General features: G+C 39.9%; 1 protein-coding gene across 1 annotated transcript in view; it reads left to right on the top strand.

Moving 5' to 3' along the window:
• The window catches only part of LOC124721867 (aminoacyl tRNA synthase complex-interacting multifunctional protein 1), a 35,092-nt gene extending 19,004 nt beyond the window's left edge, over positions 1 to 16,088 (top strand). The window contains 6 exon segments of the mRNA XM_047247002.1: positions 5,410 to 5,541; positions 6,209 to 6,593; positions 15,635 to 15,837; positions 15,839 to 15,880; positions 15,882 to 15,962; positions 15,964 to 16,088. Coding sequence (XP_047102958.1) covers positions 5,410 to 5,541; positions 6,209 to 6,593; positions 15,635 to 15,837; positions 15,839 to 15,880; positions 15,882 to 15,962; positions 15,964 to 16,011 — 891 coding nt within the window. The 3' untranslated portion in view covers positions 16,012 to 16,088.
• Positions 16,089 to 20,242: the final 4,154 nt, after the last annotated feature.

The following is a 20,242-nucleotide window of genomic DNA, read 5'->3' as shown; positions in this document are numbered from 1 at the left end:
GGCTGTTATACATTTGAACTTTCGGCCACTTTAGAAGAAGGCCTTCTGGTGGAAAGGTCACATGTATCAGTGGCTTTTTGTTTTGCCTGTCTGCAACTTGCCTTGTTCTCTATATGATGAGTAGGAATCTATCCTTTTCATAATACTGACAACATAACATTTGATTGCTTAAAGAAATTATCACACCGGTAGACATTTCATTTCCAAAAATAAAATTTGGTTACCTGCAATTCAAAATAAATATAAGTTATACATATAATTCACAGTTCACATAAATTGGAATCACAGTTTTCTCCAGTTACTGAGACAACACTAAATAATATTTGAGCTGCAAACGCTTAAAAGTTTATCAAAACAAATGACGTCATGGCTCAAAGCCCGAGGAGTGGTATCGAACTCTCAAGTTTATCAGTCGTCATTAGTCCAAAATCTGATTTGATGCAGCTCTTGGCACAAGTATGTCCTGCACAAGCCTTTTCATCTTTGCCTAAATGTTGCAGCCTACATATACTTAAATTTGCTTAGTTTAGTGCAGCATTGGTTTCCTTCTACAGCTGTTACCCCTCACACTAGTAAGAGTTACATAATGCCCTCCTCCCCTCGACTCCCTTCTTTTTCATATTTTATGTACATAATACGCTTTGAAACAATAGTCAAAGATTTTTGTGTTGTTTCTCACAGCTTTCCTGAATTTGCTGTTCAGTGTTAATTTTCATAATCAAAAAGGTGTACCATGACCAAATTGTCACCTTTTGACCTAATCAAGATTTGACTACATTACAGATCAGTCTGTCAGCAGAACAATGATTTCAGGTGGTATGAGGGGTTATTTCCTTCCATAACCACATTCACTGGTATAGATGGGTTAATTCATAATATGATAACATACTGATAGACCGGTGGTCTCTTTAACATGATGAAGATATGAGCCTTAACAACTTCTAATAGTTGATGTCTCTAACAGTGTGAAAACATAAGCTAAACAAAATGTGACTAACAGGATCTCCTTGAGATTTTATATTTTTGGGTCTGTAGCATTCTTGTTATTAAGGACTTCAAACATGTTAAATACTTGAAAATATCAATTCTAAAGACTGTAATTAATCTTAAAGCTGGTGTACTTTATGTTTAATATACAGCATGTTTTGATGAAGGATAGATGATTCTGAATGAAATCTTCTCAGTTTTCAAGCCACATCAAGTTCTTGAGCTTTTGATGGCTATTCCACCATCGTCATAAGGAGTAAAACCACAGACTGCCACGGCTTTTGAAGTTTTCTTCTTGTAGAGCCATGATTGTGGCGTCTAGCACCAATTGGAGAGAGATGAAATGACACATGCGCAGAAGGTGAGTTGGGCAGCTCATAATAGCTCTGGCTTGCTGCAGGATTGAGTAACGTCAGGTGAGATGAAGGGCTGGCACCATGTTTGAAAGTGCCACTCGTGCCTCCCTAAAGTGTCTAGCATCTGTTGTCACTTCCTTCCACCATCCAAAGCCTACCCCCTTGCATACTAAGTGTGTATCCCCATTGTCTGTTAAAATTGTTGCTGCACATTCTAATCTCAGCTGCATTTTTGTCGTTATAACGTGACTGAACTACTCAATGATTCCAGGTGGAAACTGTTGGGCCAAAAACTCGAGCATTTCTTGTACAGGCAACCTCATAAAAAGTTGACACAACATCCAGACTAACCATTAAGTCGTTTCACCCTGTTTTCATTTTCTTGAGTGTTTCAAAAAATGTCTGCTTTGGATGTTAAAAGGAAGCAACAATGGATGCTTGTAGAGAGATGGGAGTGGCAGTTTCAGATGTGGCACTGGCTCCTCGCACCATCTGATGATGTCACTTGGTCTCCCTGCGGGCCGGAGCTGCTACGAGCTGCCCGAGTCACCTTCCACACACATCATTTTGGCCCTCTCTGATTGGTACTAGATGCTGCAATCGTGGCTTATAAAAGCAGGAAACCATGCCAGCCCCAGATATCAGTGGTTTTACTCCTGACAAAGATGGCATAGATAGCTATTGAAAGCTTGAGAGCTGTATTTGAATTGACACAGCTTGAAAACCGAGATTTTATTCAGACGTGAGACAGCTAAAGACTTGGTGGACTTGCATCTTTCCTCTGTGGTGAGGACATAACGCACAGTGTGAGTTGACCGAAAAAACTGCGTGAAATGAAATCACATCTGCTGAGTTCTTCAGCATTTTTGCAGTGGTGGAGGTAATTCCTTGCTTTGCTGTAGTTAAGCACCACATTTGAACTGCTGCAGCGGACAGCAATTTGAAGAGGACAAGTCACTACATACTGAGACAGTGATAAGTCAGAATTGCCACAATTGCGGTCTCTGCCACCAATCAGAGAGGGCTGAAATGTCATGTGTGAAGGTGAGTTGGACTGATCTCTGGTCTCTATTAAAATTGTTGCTGTTCATTTTGATCTCGGCTGCCTCTTTTATAACAGAATCCCAGTATGTTGACACATGAGTCAAGACTCTCGTGTTTTTAAACTGTATTTTGTTTTTTTTTCCGTTTCCTAGGCAATGCTGAACTATGGATGACTTGTCAAGCTCCCTATGTTTCTTGTGCTCGGTACAACACTCTGCAACTGTGCGAATTATCTGATCTATATACATGCTGCCCCACTCGCAAGGGACACAATACACACCACGCACACGAAGAACTATGTCGTCTTTTAAGAGGGAGCAGTGTATCTCTTATCTTGGGTGTAGACCAGAACACTGGTCTTGTTCCATATGCCTGCGGCACACGTCTTAATTTGCCGTACAATGTAGCAGGAACACATCCAGCACATCTTCTGCCAATTCACAAGGCGTTGTCCATCAGTGGCACCTAAATGCATTTGCAATATCTCTCTTGCTACAACCATTCTCCCTGAACACATCTCAAGTGCTGCAATTCATACTGTAGGTGGTCATTATGAGAAATAAATTTTGCTCTGTGTATTAACGTGTTCAGGACCACTTTCTTGAGTACAGGGAGGTAAAAACTATTGGTGTTCAAGCATCCATCACTGTGCGTTGTCTTCCAGTACACTAAATGACTCAGCTAAAACATCCGAGAAGAGTAACTTGCAATGCTCCTCCATCTGAATGATAAATTTAACTTTGAGATGGACACCGTTCGTGCAACTGACAACTGTTGCTGTGTATTTTCACCATGAGCCCATATCAGGAAGATGTCATTGACATACCTCAGGAAACAAGATGGACACAACACTGTGGAGTTCAGAGCCTTCTCTTCAAAGTGCTCCTTGAAGAAATTCATTACTGCTGGAGACAGTGGTGATCCCATTGCTGCGTCATTTGTCATTTAATAATATTCACTGTGGTATAAGAAGTACATTGTCATTAGAACATTATCGAACAACTTTACAATTCCGTGTGGAAACTGTTGGACCAAAGGACCCAGCATGTCTTGTACTGGCACCCTTGTAAAAACCATTATGTTGTTTTGGCCCATTTTCATTTTCTTTAGTGTTTCAACAAATCTCTGCAAGTTTACAACATGGTGTTCACAATGTCCCAGTCTTGGTGCTACATTCCTGCAAGGTGTTCTGCTAGTTTGTAGGTAGGCAAGCTGATTCCACTAACAGTGGTCCTAAGAGGGGTATTGTCCTTATGTATCTTCGGCAATCCATAAAGCCTAGAGGTGTGGCAGCACAAGGTATTAACTTTTTCACCATTTCGTCTGGTAAACTGGAAATCTTTAATAACTTCTCTCTTTTCCTGATGATGGCTTGTGCCAGATGGCGACTAAGCTTCCAGTTTCCCATGTGGCCATCCAGATTTAGGTTTTCAGTGGTTTCCCTAAGTCACTTGCAGCAAATGCCAGGATGGTTCCTTTGATATTAAATAAGGATTTCCTTTCATATCATTTCCAAATGTGAGCATGTGTTTCATCTGGAGTGACAATGTTGTCGATGGTACATTAAATTCTGGACTTTCTTCCTTCCAACAAGTTGAGAAAAAGGCTAGAAAATTTTCTCAAAAGATAATTTATTAATATATCACTAATGTATGGTAGACACTTAACATTAAAAGTCAGCAGTAGCAGGAAAAGTCCAACTGAATGTGGAAATCTTATTGGATGCTTAAAAAAACTAGCAACAACTTTGATGCCATCTATAATGCTTTTATCTGCATACAAAACTTCACATCTGAACATGGTAATTAATTTAATATGCTATTTTCATGTGTGTTATGAAAGTTAAGTTACAAGTCTAACCAAGGGCCAGTGTACGACAAGATGAAATATGAGATACCTTCCAAAACAGCCATCAAATTGTTTCATAGAACTTACTCTTTGCAGCCTAGGACTGGGCCAAGATGATTGTTTCTCCTGTTTGACACTTCTTTGTGTAGCCTTGCTAACCAGACCGCAGAATTTGCTACTCTACAGTTGTGTTTTTTGCTCTCTTGCACCACATACAGTTTGAGAAGATCCCAACACCAGGAGAAGATATTGTTTTATCAGTATTTAAGCTTCACACTTTTTTATTCTTTCCTATGCAGAAAACTGTGTTTCTTCTTTTAATTGATGCATTTATTTTGATGGATGAAGTATAGATGAATGTTCCTACAGCACAGCATGGCCGTTGTCTTCAGATCTCTTATCATGTAAGCTGAACAAACCTTGGTGAACAGTTGCAGACAAATGCCATAAACTACTATTGTGATCAAGTTGTGCAACTGGGTAATGGTCTGTCTTTATAGGAATTAGGTGTGGATGTTGTGCAGATACACTCCAGTAACGATTAATTTGTGCTGGATGTTGGAACTACATTTTGACAGAGACTGTGTGATAAAGCAACAGAGAAATGATTGGGGGCCCTATTTCCACAATTGCCACATCTGCCATGACCACAGAACTTTGCTGAAATCTCCACTGTGCCCAGGGAACAGCATAATATCTTGTGAACACACTGACTACAAAACAGACCCAAGTTATGCAGTTGCTGACAAAGCCACAGTGTGTCCTGTTGGACTCAGTAATGCTTAATCTACAGTTGAGACAGTTGTGTCTAGAAACCCGTAAAAACTGTGTAATAAATAACAAGTCTGTAACACATATTCTAGGAGGGCGCAGATGCCCCCTCTTACCCCTCCCTCTTGGAGACAACCGTGTTGACCACCTGGCACGGTCATCATTCATGAGGATTCAAGAAGCCCATTAACTTTTAAAGTGATTAAGACCTGTTACATCTGTACCACATCATGATGAAAGTTGTCTAAAGATTGATACCATTTCTCCATTACTTGTTTCTGACATCTTTAAGTAGTTTACCAAATTTGTCATTTAATCTAAACAAGGCTCACTGCCATATGTGCTTTGATTTTACTAAGCCCTTACACCTCTTTTGTTTTTATTCATTTGCCTTTTTTTCCAGATCCAGCAACTTACAATTTCAAAAACGTTGTGTGCTCTTAAAGCGGAAAATGAGTCCTTAAAGCAGGAGGTGGCGTCACTTATTAGTCAACTTGAGTCAATAGAGAAGATAAACAGAGGTGAAGGACAGCAGGTATGAATATTATCCACTTCAAGGCAGTAATTATTTTGTCAGTTGCTAACTTCTGCAGTTCTAAGATAACTGTCATATTTGCAGTGTTAGTCATGTACAAACATTTCTCAATGTTTAATCATGTTACAGTTTTTTATCTTCAATATTGCTCAGACTCTCCTCAACTCTCTTTTTGGAAAAAGATTTGTCAACTTCTTGTAACCATTTTTTAACATTTATCACTCCGTTTGGAATTTCTTGATGAAAATTGTTGCTGTAGTAAGTAACAAAACCCTAAATTTTATTACCATTTTAACTTTGTTTTAGCAATATTATGCTAACAGAAGCTGTTTTTCCCATTAAAAAATTTTGAGCATTGGAGAAACTTCAACCATTATTCCAACTTTGCAAAAAGAATGTTTCAGATACCTTCTGTTATCATCCTCTACAACTACAGATACAAATTTCTTAAACCTTACGAAAATGTCACGTACCATAGTTCCACTGTCTCCCTGCTTATGTTAAGAAACACATTTTTATCTTTCACCTTCTTAATTATAATCTGACCAAAATATATTATATTAATTTCTCACTAGTACATTTACATAAAAAGTGAAATTTCTCAAAATTTTTTTTGTATTCAGTGCTGAGAGATCAGATGTTAACTGTCTGTCACTTTTATGTGTAGGTACGTGCAGTACACAATATTTCACAAGTAAATGTTAAGGCACCTGAAAGTGCTCTCACAGCCACTGCAAGTCAACTTGTGTCTTCTGCTGCTGGTACAGAAAGCAGTATTGCTCCTGCAAATTGTAAGAAAGAAAAAAATAAAAAGAACAAGAATGTAGAAAATATGACAAAAAACAAAGAAACACATGAGAAAAAAGATGGTGGTGGAAAAACTGCAGCAGATAAAACTAATAAGGCTGATGTATCACAAGAACAATCGGTAGATGTCGGAAGATTAGACCTCAGAGTTGGAAAAATTGTTAATGTTAAGAAACATCCAGATGCTGATTCTTTGTATGTTGAAGATATAAATCTTGGAGAAGACAAGCCACGTACAATTGTGAGTATCTCACCAAGTTTCTTTCTTAGTTTCATTTGGAACAAATAAAATAAAAAGTGCTCCATGTAGTCTCCCTGATTTTGATAGTGTTGGTTATGTACGGGGCATTATGTCACTCGCTGAGCCAAGCACTTGGGAGGCATGATGTTGTTTGGAAGATAGTTGTAAACCTGTAAAGGGTACAAATTTTTGGATGTAAGAGGAACTGTATTTGGTAAAATCGAAAGTGCATACACAACATATGGTTCTCCTTTCCATTTGAAATGAATGAAGGTTCCTTTTAATAGCACACTGTCAACACTTGCATGCCATTTTTCCTCAAGGGGAAAGATAACCTGGATGAAGCTGGTTTTGAATTCATTTCATTATACCAAATTGCAAGTGATAGCAAGTGTGCTGCTGACAAAAGGCAGTAATCAGTCAGCCATGTGTATTTCCATAAAATTATTGCATTTTATTTAATTAATCACTTTTCCAAATTTTACTATGTATTTATGATATTTCTCATATTCATGCTCATCATAATGATGTTTGTGCACCTTATGAGAAAAGACTTAGTAGCAACCATAATCAATAAGCTACACATCTCCCTGAATCTTGAAAGATGGTGAGTGTCTAGGCTTTATATGTGTTTCACAAAACTGGGTTTCCTGAAATTCTGGCTGGTCAATACCACCAGTCCTCTGTAACTGTACTCTGGGTCTTCTTCAGCAAGAAGTATTATGTACAATGCTGAACGTTGTGTTTTGCAGTGAGTGGACTAGAATTTTGGCAGAGCTACCTTACCATGGGGATGTTAAAGAATCCCCTTCCTTTTAAAAATAGAAAAAATAATCTTCAGTTTTAAAGTGTTGTGTGTGCTGATGGACTGGATAGCTGTAGAGGAAAAACAGCCATTACCAGGCAATGTTCAGAACACTCAGATTGTACTAAGATTGTTCAGCTATACAGGATTTTCATTTTGTTGCTGGGAGACAGGAATAATAGTTTGAGTAGATTTTGCCTGTTTATATTGTGACAGAAGTAGAAGAATAAAAGATTACATCAAAGCTGATTACTGTACTGACATTCCTGATACAAAAAACTAAGTTTCTTTAAGATGTTGTGACATAACCAGTATTGATGTGAAAAAGCTGCAGGAAGGATGGGCAAATATGCATTTCCATGTTTTTTACAGTACAATAATTGATCCATCAAATTAAGGAGGATAGTGATTTTAGCCTGAACAAATCATCGAATCCGGCACTTTCTTTAATAAACTTGCAAAGACGTCACTACAGTGCAGCTCATAATGATACATCTATATCCCAGCACAGATCAACCATATAAGACACACATTCAGTTTATACATAGCGTTCGCCGCTGATCTATGTGTCTCGGACTCCTGTATCTCTGGCTGCTTATCCAGTACTCTGGTCCACATGTTTAAAAGTATGAAGTGAGCACTGTAGTTTCAATCTGTCATCTCACTCTGAAGATACCAAAAAGTATACAGCTGCAATATTAGAAGAATTAAAGTTTATGCAACTGCACTCCAGAAATTTAATGGATCAGTTGGCAGATATGTTGTCACAGAAACAAAAAGTGTTGTGACAGAAAGTAAATGATGTACTAGAGGAAAAATGACATTCCTTCTTAACATTCGTCACGTATGCTTTACTGGTACACACGAAGGAAGATGTGTGTTTAAACGTGTGAAGGTAATTCAGACTTTCTTCTCATACCACAGTTTCATTTAATGGCAAACCTTTCCCACAGACCTGAAAAAATTTCCAGCTTGAATTCAGGAACATATTGCTTTAGTGTTGCAGCAATATAGTGCAAAATCATACTATCCAACACAAACAGCACCTCCTATACTTGGAGAAAAACCTTCAGGAAGGAACTTTAAAGCTGTAGGACAGTGCATGCTCTCATTGTCCTACTGTGAAGGCAATTTTGCATAGTTAGATACTGATATTCTCTCTCTCTCTCTCCTCTCTCTCTCTCTCTCTCTCTCTCTCTCTCTCTATCTATCTATCTATCTATCTATCTATCGATCTCTGCAGGACTCTGGGCATAGACAAACAAAAAATAATGGAAAATGAAGCTATCAGCTTCCAAACCAAAATAGACATCTGGTTACTTCATAGATCAGTTTGTTACCTCAACCAAAATTTCAGTTAACATTTGTTGGCATCGCCAACTTGCAACCAGTCATCTTTCAACATAAACCTAGAGCTCAGGTTATTCTACAGACCTGTCTGTTGCACCTCTGAAATAAAATTGTTAGTAATATTTTAATACATACAGTGCAAAAATGCTGCATATATCAGTAACAGAAAACTTCTGTACATGGCAAAAGCAGATTATGAAGAAAAGGCCACCCACATAATGCAAGTAATTATTATCCTTTTGTCACCACAACTAAGATTCTTATTTGAAATGGAATAATTAACATTATTTCATCATGAAAGTTGGAAGTGTTGCTATTTGAATGTACGGGGTGTTCGAAAAGGTCTCTCTTGCAGTGCCAGATGATTGTTAGCCATGCGTGCCATAGGATTGTTCACCTGCTTGGGTTACTTCCCTTCAAGTGGATTATCACAACATTCCACTGTTTCGTTTATCTCAGCCAGCATCAGTGGTATCATTGGTGTGTGTTGTTACGTGTTGATGTGAACGTTTAAGTTTAGTTCCTTTGTTCGTTTGTTTCATTTTTGTCACTGTTAAAACGCTAACCATTGAAGAATGTGTGTTTTTAGTCAAACAGGTGTTCAAAGCTGGTGGTAAATACACAGTTTCAGTTCGTCAAACATTTAATTCAGTTTTCCCGAGACAATGCTCCCACATCGCGATACTGTACAAGATTTGATTAACAAACTTGTTTTTGGAAACATGGTTAGACTAATTGAATTGTGTATTCAACAACAGGGGGACACTTTCAACTTTTAATGTAAAAAAATTGTAAGTAAAAATGAATATTCAATAAATTAATAACTTGTATTTCACTGAGTTTCATTTCAGTACATTCACTGCGGAATATGGCACGTGCAGCTAACAATCGTACGACATTGCAGGGATACTTTATGAACACCTCGTATAAACTGTATTTAATAATAACAGAAATGCCAGTATGCAAAACAGCAATATCTCAAGGAGAAGCTGTCCACAAAATACTATTATTTCATGGGTTAGCAGTATGAATATATATATATCTAGCTAACAGCAGTTAATTAGCTACCACATACTATCCTCCATTGGTTGCCTCCAACATGATATGGAGATGTGTTGCCAACATCTGCTTTATACTGCAAACAAGTGCAAAGAGTGAATGGCACTCTGTAAAGTTTAGCTGGAATGTATAGCACAAGCAGACTCATGGCCCTTGCTTACAGATTTACTCTCACCAGTACCTCTTCTCCAACCTTCCAAACTTCACAGAAGTTCTCCCACATACTTTGAAGTTCTAGCACTCCTGGAAGAAAGTATATTATAGAGAAAAGACTTATCCCTTAGGCTAGAGGATTTGTTTCCAGAACAAATTTTCACTCTGCAGCTGAGTTTGTGCAGATTTGAGACTTCCTGGCAGATTAAAACTGTGTACTGAAGTGGGGACTCAAACCTGGGACCTTTGCCTTTCACAGGTAAGTGCTCTGGACTAGAGAAGAGGTGCTGTGGAAGTGAAGCTGTGATGGTGGGTCCTGAGTCACACTTGAATAGCTCATTTGGTAGAAACTGGCAAAATTCATTCTGGAATAAAATACTTATTTGCCTGCAACATTTGTGATACCATCAACAAGAGACATGATACGGAAGACTTTTTAACTACTCATGAAGTAATATTCAGTTGTAAGATTGTGTGATAATATTTTTGCAGAAAATTGAAATATTTTATCACCAATGTAATTTCTCTGAGAAAACTAAAAGTAGATGTACAAGGTATATAATTTTATCATCCAGACTATGTTAAATTTCTTTTAAAAGTAATGCAAAACACTTAAACACACACAATGCCATAATATACTCAATATACTTGGCATTTTGAGGAACTCGTACGATTTCTGAGTATCTTTAAACAAACTGGCAATACCGTAATAATTATTTAGTTAATTCTGTGAACAGAAACTTTCTTAAAGTGTGGTCTGTGCCAACCAGACCTGTTCCCACAATAATTACAGTTTCTTAAGTGTGAAAAACACTGAGCAGACAGAAAGAACATTGAAATAATTTGTAATCAGTAATGGAATCTTGAGTAAAAATATTAAAAATAAAATTAACATCATAAGTCTTGACATATTGCTGCCACAGAGGATAATATTTCAGCTGCAAAAATGGATCATTTTGACTGAGTGTAAAGAACAATAATTATGTAAAACAACATGACTGCTGGGACACTCAAAACTTGAGTAACTAAATCACCATTTTTAAAATACCAGTCCTGTTTATCTGTGTCTAATTTTCCTCCACTTTTGAAAAGACCTGTTATTTGCAATTATGTAGTTATTGTGAACTCACTAATCTACTTTTTTTTGGTGGGGGAGATTTTAATCTAGTTATGTGTAGATATCAATCACAGAACACTTAATTTTCTCCTGCTTCAGTTCATTTGTTTCTATATTCTGCTTGTGTCTTGCATTCAGCATTTGCTAAAGCTTTGATATTTTTTGCCTCCAACTCTTGCATTTCAAGTAATTATTCTTCACTTGTAAAATACCTTCTGTGTACCAATAGCCTGCTTCTGATGTACCTTCTGTGTACCAATAGCCTGCTTCTGATGTATGATACTCCATATATTCGGTGTGTGAAAAATGTCATGATATAGTATTGAATGGTAGAAATTCAGTTTGGGCTATATCTTCTATCCCACCTGTAATGTGTGATGGTACGGATTTAACAATATGAATCATACAATTGATTTTTCATATTTTTAAGCAGATAGCCTAAAGTTTAAATATTGGAGTAACATTTTGTGTGTACATTTGGCAACACTGGACTCGAGTATGGGAGTGGTGGAATTCAGTTATGTCTAAACATTCTGGTGAAGATTTTCCATATTTTGAAAAAGTGTGTAGCCAGTTTTCTAACCCACAGTTACTCTGTTCTTTTGCTCCATTTCTAATGCCATCGACATTTATGGCACATTAAAATGTAGTAGTCATTCCTTCATCCATATGCTAGACGATACGCAGAAAAAGTGACAGGGAATGTTGCACAGGAAACATTCCTCAAAACAAGTTGGTGAATGTTCCTAATTCTGATTTGGAGTTCACTCATTCTCACACTGACTAAATAATTGACAGTTGAGGGTGAGAGCAAAATATGTATACATGAGCTTTTTCAGAGTAAACAGGCTGAGAATTTTAAAGCTGTTTCCCCAACCTACACACCAGGATATAGAAAGAAAAGTTTATTCACTTTTTATCGACAGTTTTGTAGCTTACAGCTCTTGCCACTCACACAGTCCATGGAAAGCCCATTGTAATCATTTGTTACTATTCCATGCAAAACAGATCCATTTTTGCAGCCCGAAGTATCTGATAGATCCTCACAAGAAGATAATTCAAACTACTAGCAGTGTAATGTAATGTTAATAAACTCATATCAGTGATGCATCATTTTCATGACTGGTGCTTTATGTGATGTGGTTACTGTTTACTTGAAGAGTGCAACTGCATTGCCAAAGCACTAGTTAGTATCAACAATTAGTATAAGAAATTAAGCAGAATACTGGCTGCTGATCAACAAAACATGTTCAAAACAGTCATTATTAATTAGAAAAAAAGAAATCAAAAACTAAGTAAAATCTCTGCTATGCTTTGGTGCTGATTGAGGAAAACACAGATATGTGGCAAGTTCTGACATTCACACTGCATTCACAGTAAAAAATGAAAACATACCTAACAGCCCAATAATCCATGAACAGTAACAAGCATGCAAAAATTTAGTAGTAGAATGGGCACAACTGGGCGACTAATACTACCATAGCAGCTCACTATTTTACTCTGTCTCCTCTCACATGATTATTCCACAACTAACAGTCCTTCAAAGCAGAATTTCTGAGTGATTTATGATAATTACACAATTCATCTCAACACAAGAAGTTCCATAATTCAATTCAAAATTTTCAGTGTAGAGTTTGAGAGACTTTATAAGACCATATAAGAACAACATGTTACTCATACAGATGGATTTATGGATCTAAGCAGCTGCATATAATTTTACAATAATTTTAATTGACCTGATTTCAGTATTCCTCCTCAGAATGAATTTACTGTTTTTGATGCTGACTGTCATGCAAACCAGAATGTTCTCAAGCAGGTGAGATAAGGTCAAGGCATGAAATTCCTCTTCTGCTTAGGCTTAGATGTCTCAAGTGTTGGGTAGCTATTTCAGTACATGTACCCAGCAGACAAAATTACTGAAAAAGTCCATCTACAACGGTAAGCATTGTGTTGGGATACATGATGATGTAAGAATACAGGAAATGCAGTACCTGATCGAACCAGTGAAGGGAACTTGGTGTGAACTGACAGCATGCTGTTATTGAGCCAATCAGTCAAGTGACAGTATGAAATCTTGACTTGGTGAGAGTGGTATGTTAAAACCATGGGCTATTTCCATTTAATCCTAAAGAAAAGTTTCAGTTCCTCTTGCACATTGCTGTATTTCCTACACTACATTAATTGGTCTGGGACAGAAACTTAATCGAAACTTCCTGGCAGATTAAAACTGTGTGCCCGACCGAGACTCGAACTCGGGACCTTTGCCTTTCGCGGGCAAGTGCTCCACCAACTGAGCTACCGAAGCACGACTCACGCCCGGTACTCACAGCTTTACTTCTGCCAGTACCTCGTCTCCTACCTTCCAAACTTTACAGAAGCTCTCCTGCGAACCTTGCAGAACTAGCACTCCTGAAAGAAAGGATATCAGGAAGTTTCAATATCAGCGCACACTCCGCTGCAGAGTGAAAATCTCATTCTGGAAACATCCCCCAGGCTGTGGCTAAGCCATGTCTCCGCAATATCCTTTCTTTCAGGAAGTGCTAGTTCTGCAAGGTTCGCAGGAGAGCTTCTGTAAAGTTTGGAAGGTAGGAGACGAGGTACTGGCAGAAGTAAAGCTGTGAGTACCGGGCGTGAGTCGTGCTTCGGTAGCTCAGTTGGTGGAGCACTTGCCCGCGAAAGGCAAAGGGTCCCGAGTTCGAGTCTCGGGTCGGGGCACACAGTTTTAATCTGCCAGGAAGGTTTCATATCAGCGCACACTCCGCTGCAGAGTGAAAATCTCATTCTGGAAACATCCCCCAGGCTGTGGCTAAGCCATGTCTCCGCAATATCCTTTCTTTCAGGAGTGCTAGTTCTGCAAGGTTCGCAGGAGAGCTTCTGTAAAGTTTGGAAGGTAGGAGACGAGGTACTGGCAGAAGTAAAGCTGTGAGTACCGGGCGTGAGTCCGTGCTTCGGTAGCTCAGTTGGTGGAGCACTTGCCCGCGAAAGGCAAAGGTCCCGAGTTCGAGTCTCGGTCGGGCACACCAGTTTTAATCTGCCAGGAAGTTTCATATCAGCGCACACTCCGCTGCAGAGTGGAAAATCTCATTCTGGAAACATCCCCCAGGCTGTGGCTAAGCCATGTCTCCGCAATATCCTTTCTTTCAGGAGTGCTAGTTCTGCAAGTGTTCGCAGGAGAGCTTCTGTAAAGTTTGGAAGGTAGGAGACGAGGTACTGGCAGAAGTAAAGCTGTGAGTACCGGGCGTGAGTCCGTGCTTCGGTAGCTCAGTTGGTGGAGCACTTGCCCGCGAAAGGCAAAGGTCCCGAGTTCGAGTCTCGGTCGGGCACACAGTTTTAATCTGCCAGGAAGTTTCATATCAGCGCACACTCCCTCTGCAGAGTGAAAATCTCATTCTAGAAACTTAATCCTTCGCCTGCCACGGTTAAAGTTGTTACCAGTTTTGTTATCCAAGCACACTTTGTGACTGTATCCAAACCTTCAACCTGCCAGTGCCATCTGCCAACTTTCCAAACTCCATAGAGCCCTCTCCTGCATTTCTAAACAGCTTTTGTTAACCACTGTATGATTCTAGTAGTTTACGTATCAGGCAACTACAGCTCCTTTCTTTAGATTTATAGAAAAGAATCCCATGTCCATTTTAATCTTCCATAATTGCTGGCTTGAACTACTTACTATGCTGTGTTTCTGTATAATTGTTTGTCAGCTTTGAACTGTGTCCACATGCTCGGACAAGTGCTAGCAGGATTGATTTAAATTGTTAAGTGGGGTGAACAGTTTACTACTTGTGTGTTCTTGCTCTCCACTGTATGATAAAAAAAGGTGGATCTCCTTGTTCTGACTCACATAAAACAATGTGTGTGTGGGGGGGGGGGGGGGGGGGGTCGTGTGCACTCAAGGGGTACATTATATTTTCTGCCAGGATACAAGAACATGTCTTTAATTAACTGCTGCACACCCTCTGTCTCTGACTCAATCAATTTTCATGAAACTTTGCAATATGTAAGAACACTTGCACACTAATATGCTGGAACAAATACTTCCTTACTAATGTCATAAATTTAATTTCTGATGTGGTGGGGTAGTAATTCGATTATGTCTATTGTTTGAAGAGCTGAGCCTGTATGACTTGCTAAATGTGATTCAACCCTGTGTTAACCATTGGCATTCAGATGTTTTTACTGTTTTGTTAATCATCTCCACAGTTTCTTTATCTTTCTTCTTTGCTGTTGAACTGTGTATGTATTAGTTTCATACTCTGTTTTTCAATATGCTGGTTATAAAAATATGAAATCCTGAAGATCGATGTTAGTGAGATGTCAAACGCCCTGTTTGATGATAAGAACAGTGAAAATCCTGTTGTGTAAAATTATTCATATCTTAAGTAAAGGGAGAGCAGCTGTGTGATTAATTGTGAAGATATCACCTGAGGTTTTTGTAGGAATTATACATGGATGACTAGTGGTTTTTTTTTTAAATTGCAATTATATTTAAACTCAACTTTTAAAAATTAATTTTAATTAACGGACTCCACCACTTTGTAAAAGGTATAAAATTTGTTTCCAGGTCAGTGGGTTTGGTGAAGCATGTTGCCCTTGGAAGAGATGCAGAATCGACTTGTGATTGTTCTTTGCAATCTGAAGCCAGTTAAAATGAGAGGAGTGTTATCCGAAGGAATGGTTATGTGTGCAAGCTCACCAGAAAAAGTAGAGGTTTTAGTGCCTCCTCACACATGCGTACCAGGTGATGAGGTGATTGTTGATGGGTACCCCCAGGAATCCAGATGCTGTTCTCAATCCCAAGAAAAAGGTTTTTTGAAACAGTTGCCGTAGATTTGAAAACAAATGATGACAGAGTTGCTACGTATAAAGGTGTACCCCTCTCTGTTCCAGGAAAAGGGTGTTATCACCTCACCAAGTCTAAGAAATGTTTTTATAAAATAACAATAGAAAAGTTCAGATTTGTGGTTTTAATGCCAGGAGCGTTCCTACTTTGGTATTAAATACAGTTTAGAAAGGTTGCTGGAGATTTTTTTTTTCCTCTCCTCTTCCCTTTCATTGTTTACAAACTAAATGTGTGAACTTTGGTATTTAAAGTGCTATAAGCAGTTTCTATGCAAAATGGAAAAGTGTCTATCTTTGTTGTGTTTTAAACATAGTGTATTTTTACCTTGGTTATATTGACCTGGCAGTAAAATTTCCAAGTCCATATCTGTGAGCTATACATATATTTATTACTAAGTAGAAACTTACTTATAGCAGCTTGCCAGATATTTTGTTTATCCATTGCATAAATTCTAAGACAACAGAGCAGAGCTCAATGATGCTTTGATGCATGTAGCTTAATCTCATACAAAAACTGTTCCACTCACCTGTGCTGTGGACACTGTCCATTTTTTATCTCCATCAGACTACAATCAGAAGCATGTCTCTCCAGACCAGCATTCTTTTGCCCAGTGTTCACATCTCCCATCTTCCTGAACACTGGTCCAGGCTTGCTGTACATGAAAGAAATCTTACTTAGGAGAGTGTGTGTGTGGTACATGCCAGCTGCCTTGTCAGAATAAGTATCACTGGTGTCAAAAATTAAAGCAACAAATGGAAATTTTGCAAGGTTGTGTTTATTTTGCCACAAAACAATATAAACAGCTGATAGTAAAGTAGAAGCAATGTAAAGAATATAGAATGTAATCAACTGCAATGTGCATAATAGTAGACAAAAAATGTGTCCCCTCCCCCCCCCCCCCCCCCCCCCACCCCCCCTCCCCCCCCCCCCCCAACTTAAACGGATTTGCACTCACATCCTGACAACTAGTCAATGTGTTCAGTGTGAGGTTGATGACTACCTCTGGCACCAATATAGGCCTTACAATGATGGGACATGCTGTGAATTATGTCACCAATCTCATGTTGAAGGCAGTAATGCCTGTTCTTCCTGCAGAGCTGCTTGAAAGTCTTAGAGAGTGGTTGGTGGATGCTGACATGCTGCAACCAGTCTCCCTACTGCATCCCAGACATGCTCTATGGGATTCACATTGGGAGAGCAAGCAGGCCATGTCGTGCATGCAATATCTTCAGTTTTCAAAAAAAAAAAAAAAAAATATCAACCACCTGTGCTCTATGAGGTCGATCATTATCATCCATCAGTATGAAGTCTTGCCCCACAGCACCTCGCAACAATGGCACATGAGATCCCAAGATCTCCTCACGGTACGTGACAGCAGTTAAATCTTGCTGATTCGCCCGTTCAATTTCATGAAGAGGTATTTGAAGTGGTCAACATAATCCCTGCCACACCATTAGAGATCCTCCTCGATATCAGTCTCTATCCACAATGTTTGGTTCCTGAAATAGTGTTCTGCATGCTCTCCAGATGTGACTCACTCTCCAGACCAAATTGGGACACATTTGTGAAAAGAACATTGATCCACCATTTGACCGGTCCAAGTGGCATGTTGATGGCTCCACTGTAGATGTTCCCTTCTGTCAAGACACGCCAGAGGTACACAGACAGCAGGTCTCCAACAACTATTGTCGGAGCCCTTCTATATACCAATTTGCCTCGATACAAAATGTCCAGGGGATACTGCGATGCCAGTTGCAGCTAAATAATGGGGGGGGGGGGGGGGGGGGGGGGGTCCACTCTTTCTGATGTTACATGTGGTTTTGCCTTGTCCTGGTCCTCCGGGATACATTTTTGGTATCTCTAAACTATCGCCTCGCCGAGAAACAACAGAAAGATTCACATTAAGCCATTGGGGCCACATCAGTTTGCAACTCTCCTGCTTCCATTCTTCACCGAGCGAGGTGGTGCAGTGGTTACCACACTGGACTCGCATTCGGGGAGGACGACGGTTCAATCCCGTCTCCGGCCATCCTTATTTAGGTTTTCCATGATTTCCCTAAATCGCTTCAGGCAAATGCCGGGATGGTTCCTTAGAAAAGGGCACGGCCGATTTCCTTCCCCATCCTTCCCTAATCCGAGCTTGTGCTCCGTCTCTAATGACCTCGTTGTCGACGGGACATTAAAACACAAATCTCCTCCTCCTCCTCCTCCTTCCATTCTTCCTATGGCCGTCCATGGCAGTGTCTGTAGGTGTCTTTTCTGAGCCATACTGCACCGTCTGTGACTGTGTACACAGCGATTGTGGATGTGGGACTACCCTGCAAACACTGCTCCACTTGATAAGTGCGCTGGCATCATCACAGGCATGGTTGTCCATTGACTGGAACGCTGTATTCCTTGCAGAACATGATTGTAATGACATCTGTTGGACAGTTCGTATGACTATATCTTGAACTAGACACAGAATGGGGCAATAGCAGTTTGTTGCCTCAATTTTGGACACCAGTGTACACACACACTATTTGGTGTATGTATATGCCATGCTTAAAAGTAAGCCTTGGAAAGCTACTATGTTCTAAGCCAGTACAAACTGTTCCAACATGGCACAAAACTGTCTGTAATTTCATCACTTCACTGCTCCTCACAGTTTTGGCATTGTGATACTAACTACAATACCCGTAAACCATTTCAGCAAAACTGTTTGTGCACATGTAGGCATTAATTTTTACAACACACAGGATCCTGTTTGCTCAGATCCTTTTTCCAAGCCACATGCAACGAGAACAGCACTGGTTTCAGGCATGGCAATTGTGGCCCAGATGTAAGCAGCAGCTGGCATCTTGCATTCCAAAGATTGACTGCAATAGAGGGCGTGGTCCTGCGCAAGGTGCCCATGCTTTTATGTATAAGTGTACTCAATGATGCCACTCATCTGAGTGGTACAACACAAGTCGAAGTTCTGAATCTTTTCTTCTGCACATCTTAGTGTGAAAAAATAAGAAGCAAAGACAACGATCAGTAAAATCAAGCAATAGAATTTTTTTTTTTTTTTTTAAATGAGCAATACGTCACACACACACACACACACACACACACACACACACACACACACACACACACCTCTGTCTGTCCCTGTCAGTGGTTGATGGCTTACACTGCAGCATCTGAAACTAGAAAATAAAACTTAAGTGATTTATGTACAGAAAATGGATCATTTGCTACATTTTTTGTATCTATTGCTGCCAAACCATAGAGTTAAATTTGCAGTGATACAGTTCCAAATTTGACTGCCTTAAGGTGATAACATGTTGCAATGGTGCAACTCTAGCCACGAAGGCTTAATGCCATAAAAAAAAAGCCACTTCCAGAACTACACTGGCACAGTATTTTGCCACGGTACCTGCTCAGTGCCACCACCTGCCTGCTAGACTGTACCCAAGTAGTTGCCAAAACCAGGGACACTTCCACTTGCAGCATACATGACATGAGCCAGCAGCAGCAGCGACACACCAAACCTGCTGTGGCATGGATAAATAGAGGCCAACTAGTTCATCAAATCAGTGTCTCATTGAGTCAGCGACTGCAATAGTGTCGGCTCCTGCCGTGAGGTCGCTACTGCTCCACTGTTGTTCTGGCTGGACCACATTCCAGAGGGTCCAGCTGCCACCAGATGGGGCCAAAGGTCCAACTGGAGCTTTCTTAGCCACAAAGGCACTGGGTTCCCATTAGTGCCAGTCGCCGCCAACCCCGGGTTCTTCACCGGATGTCTGCACATCGTCACCTGTCATGGCCAGGGACGGCTGCCAACTGTTTTGCAGTAGTCTCCCCATGCCAGTCTGCCTCATCAGCTCTTGATGTAGCTTGGCCATGAGCCGGAACTGATTACCACACTATGTTGCACCATCCGTGGGCTGGGCTAGTGTAGCAGATGTCAGCATCTTCATGCCAATCCCATGTCATTGAGGCCCAGGAGCTCAGCAAACTGAGTACACCCACAGAACATCGACGCGAGGCTGTGTTGTCGGACAAATATGTGTTCTTGTAGCCACTGTAGCTTGTTTGACAATAAAGAAATCTCGTGAATACCATCTGTCTTGGTGCAACCACTTTCCCCTCCTGGTTCAAACCCACATCGCCCAGGGGGAGGCGCTACACACCATCCTGACAACCAGTGGAACTGTTCCTCAACCCTTCTGTTGTGGTATTTGCTCACCAAGCCACTGCAATGTGTAGAGAATGGTAGGATCCGTAGTCTTTGTCAAGGTAAGTTAAAGAACTGGTGAAAATTTTGCTAACAGTTGAAAATACATTGAGAAATTTGTCACTGCT

This window comes from Schistocerca piceifrons, chromosome X (genome assembly GCF_021461385.2).
Source record: "Schistocerca piceifrons isolate TAMUIC-IGC-003096 chromosome X, iqSchPice1.1, whole genome shotgun sequence".
NCBI classification, from domain to species: domain Eukaryota; kingdom Metazoa; phylum Arthropoda; class Insecta; order Orthoptera; family Acrididae; genus Schistocerca; species Schistocerca piceifrons.
This window is presented reverse-complemented; position numbering and strand designations above follow the sequence as displayed.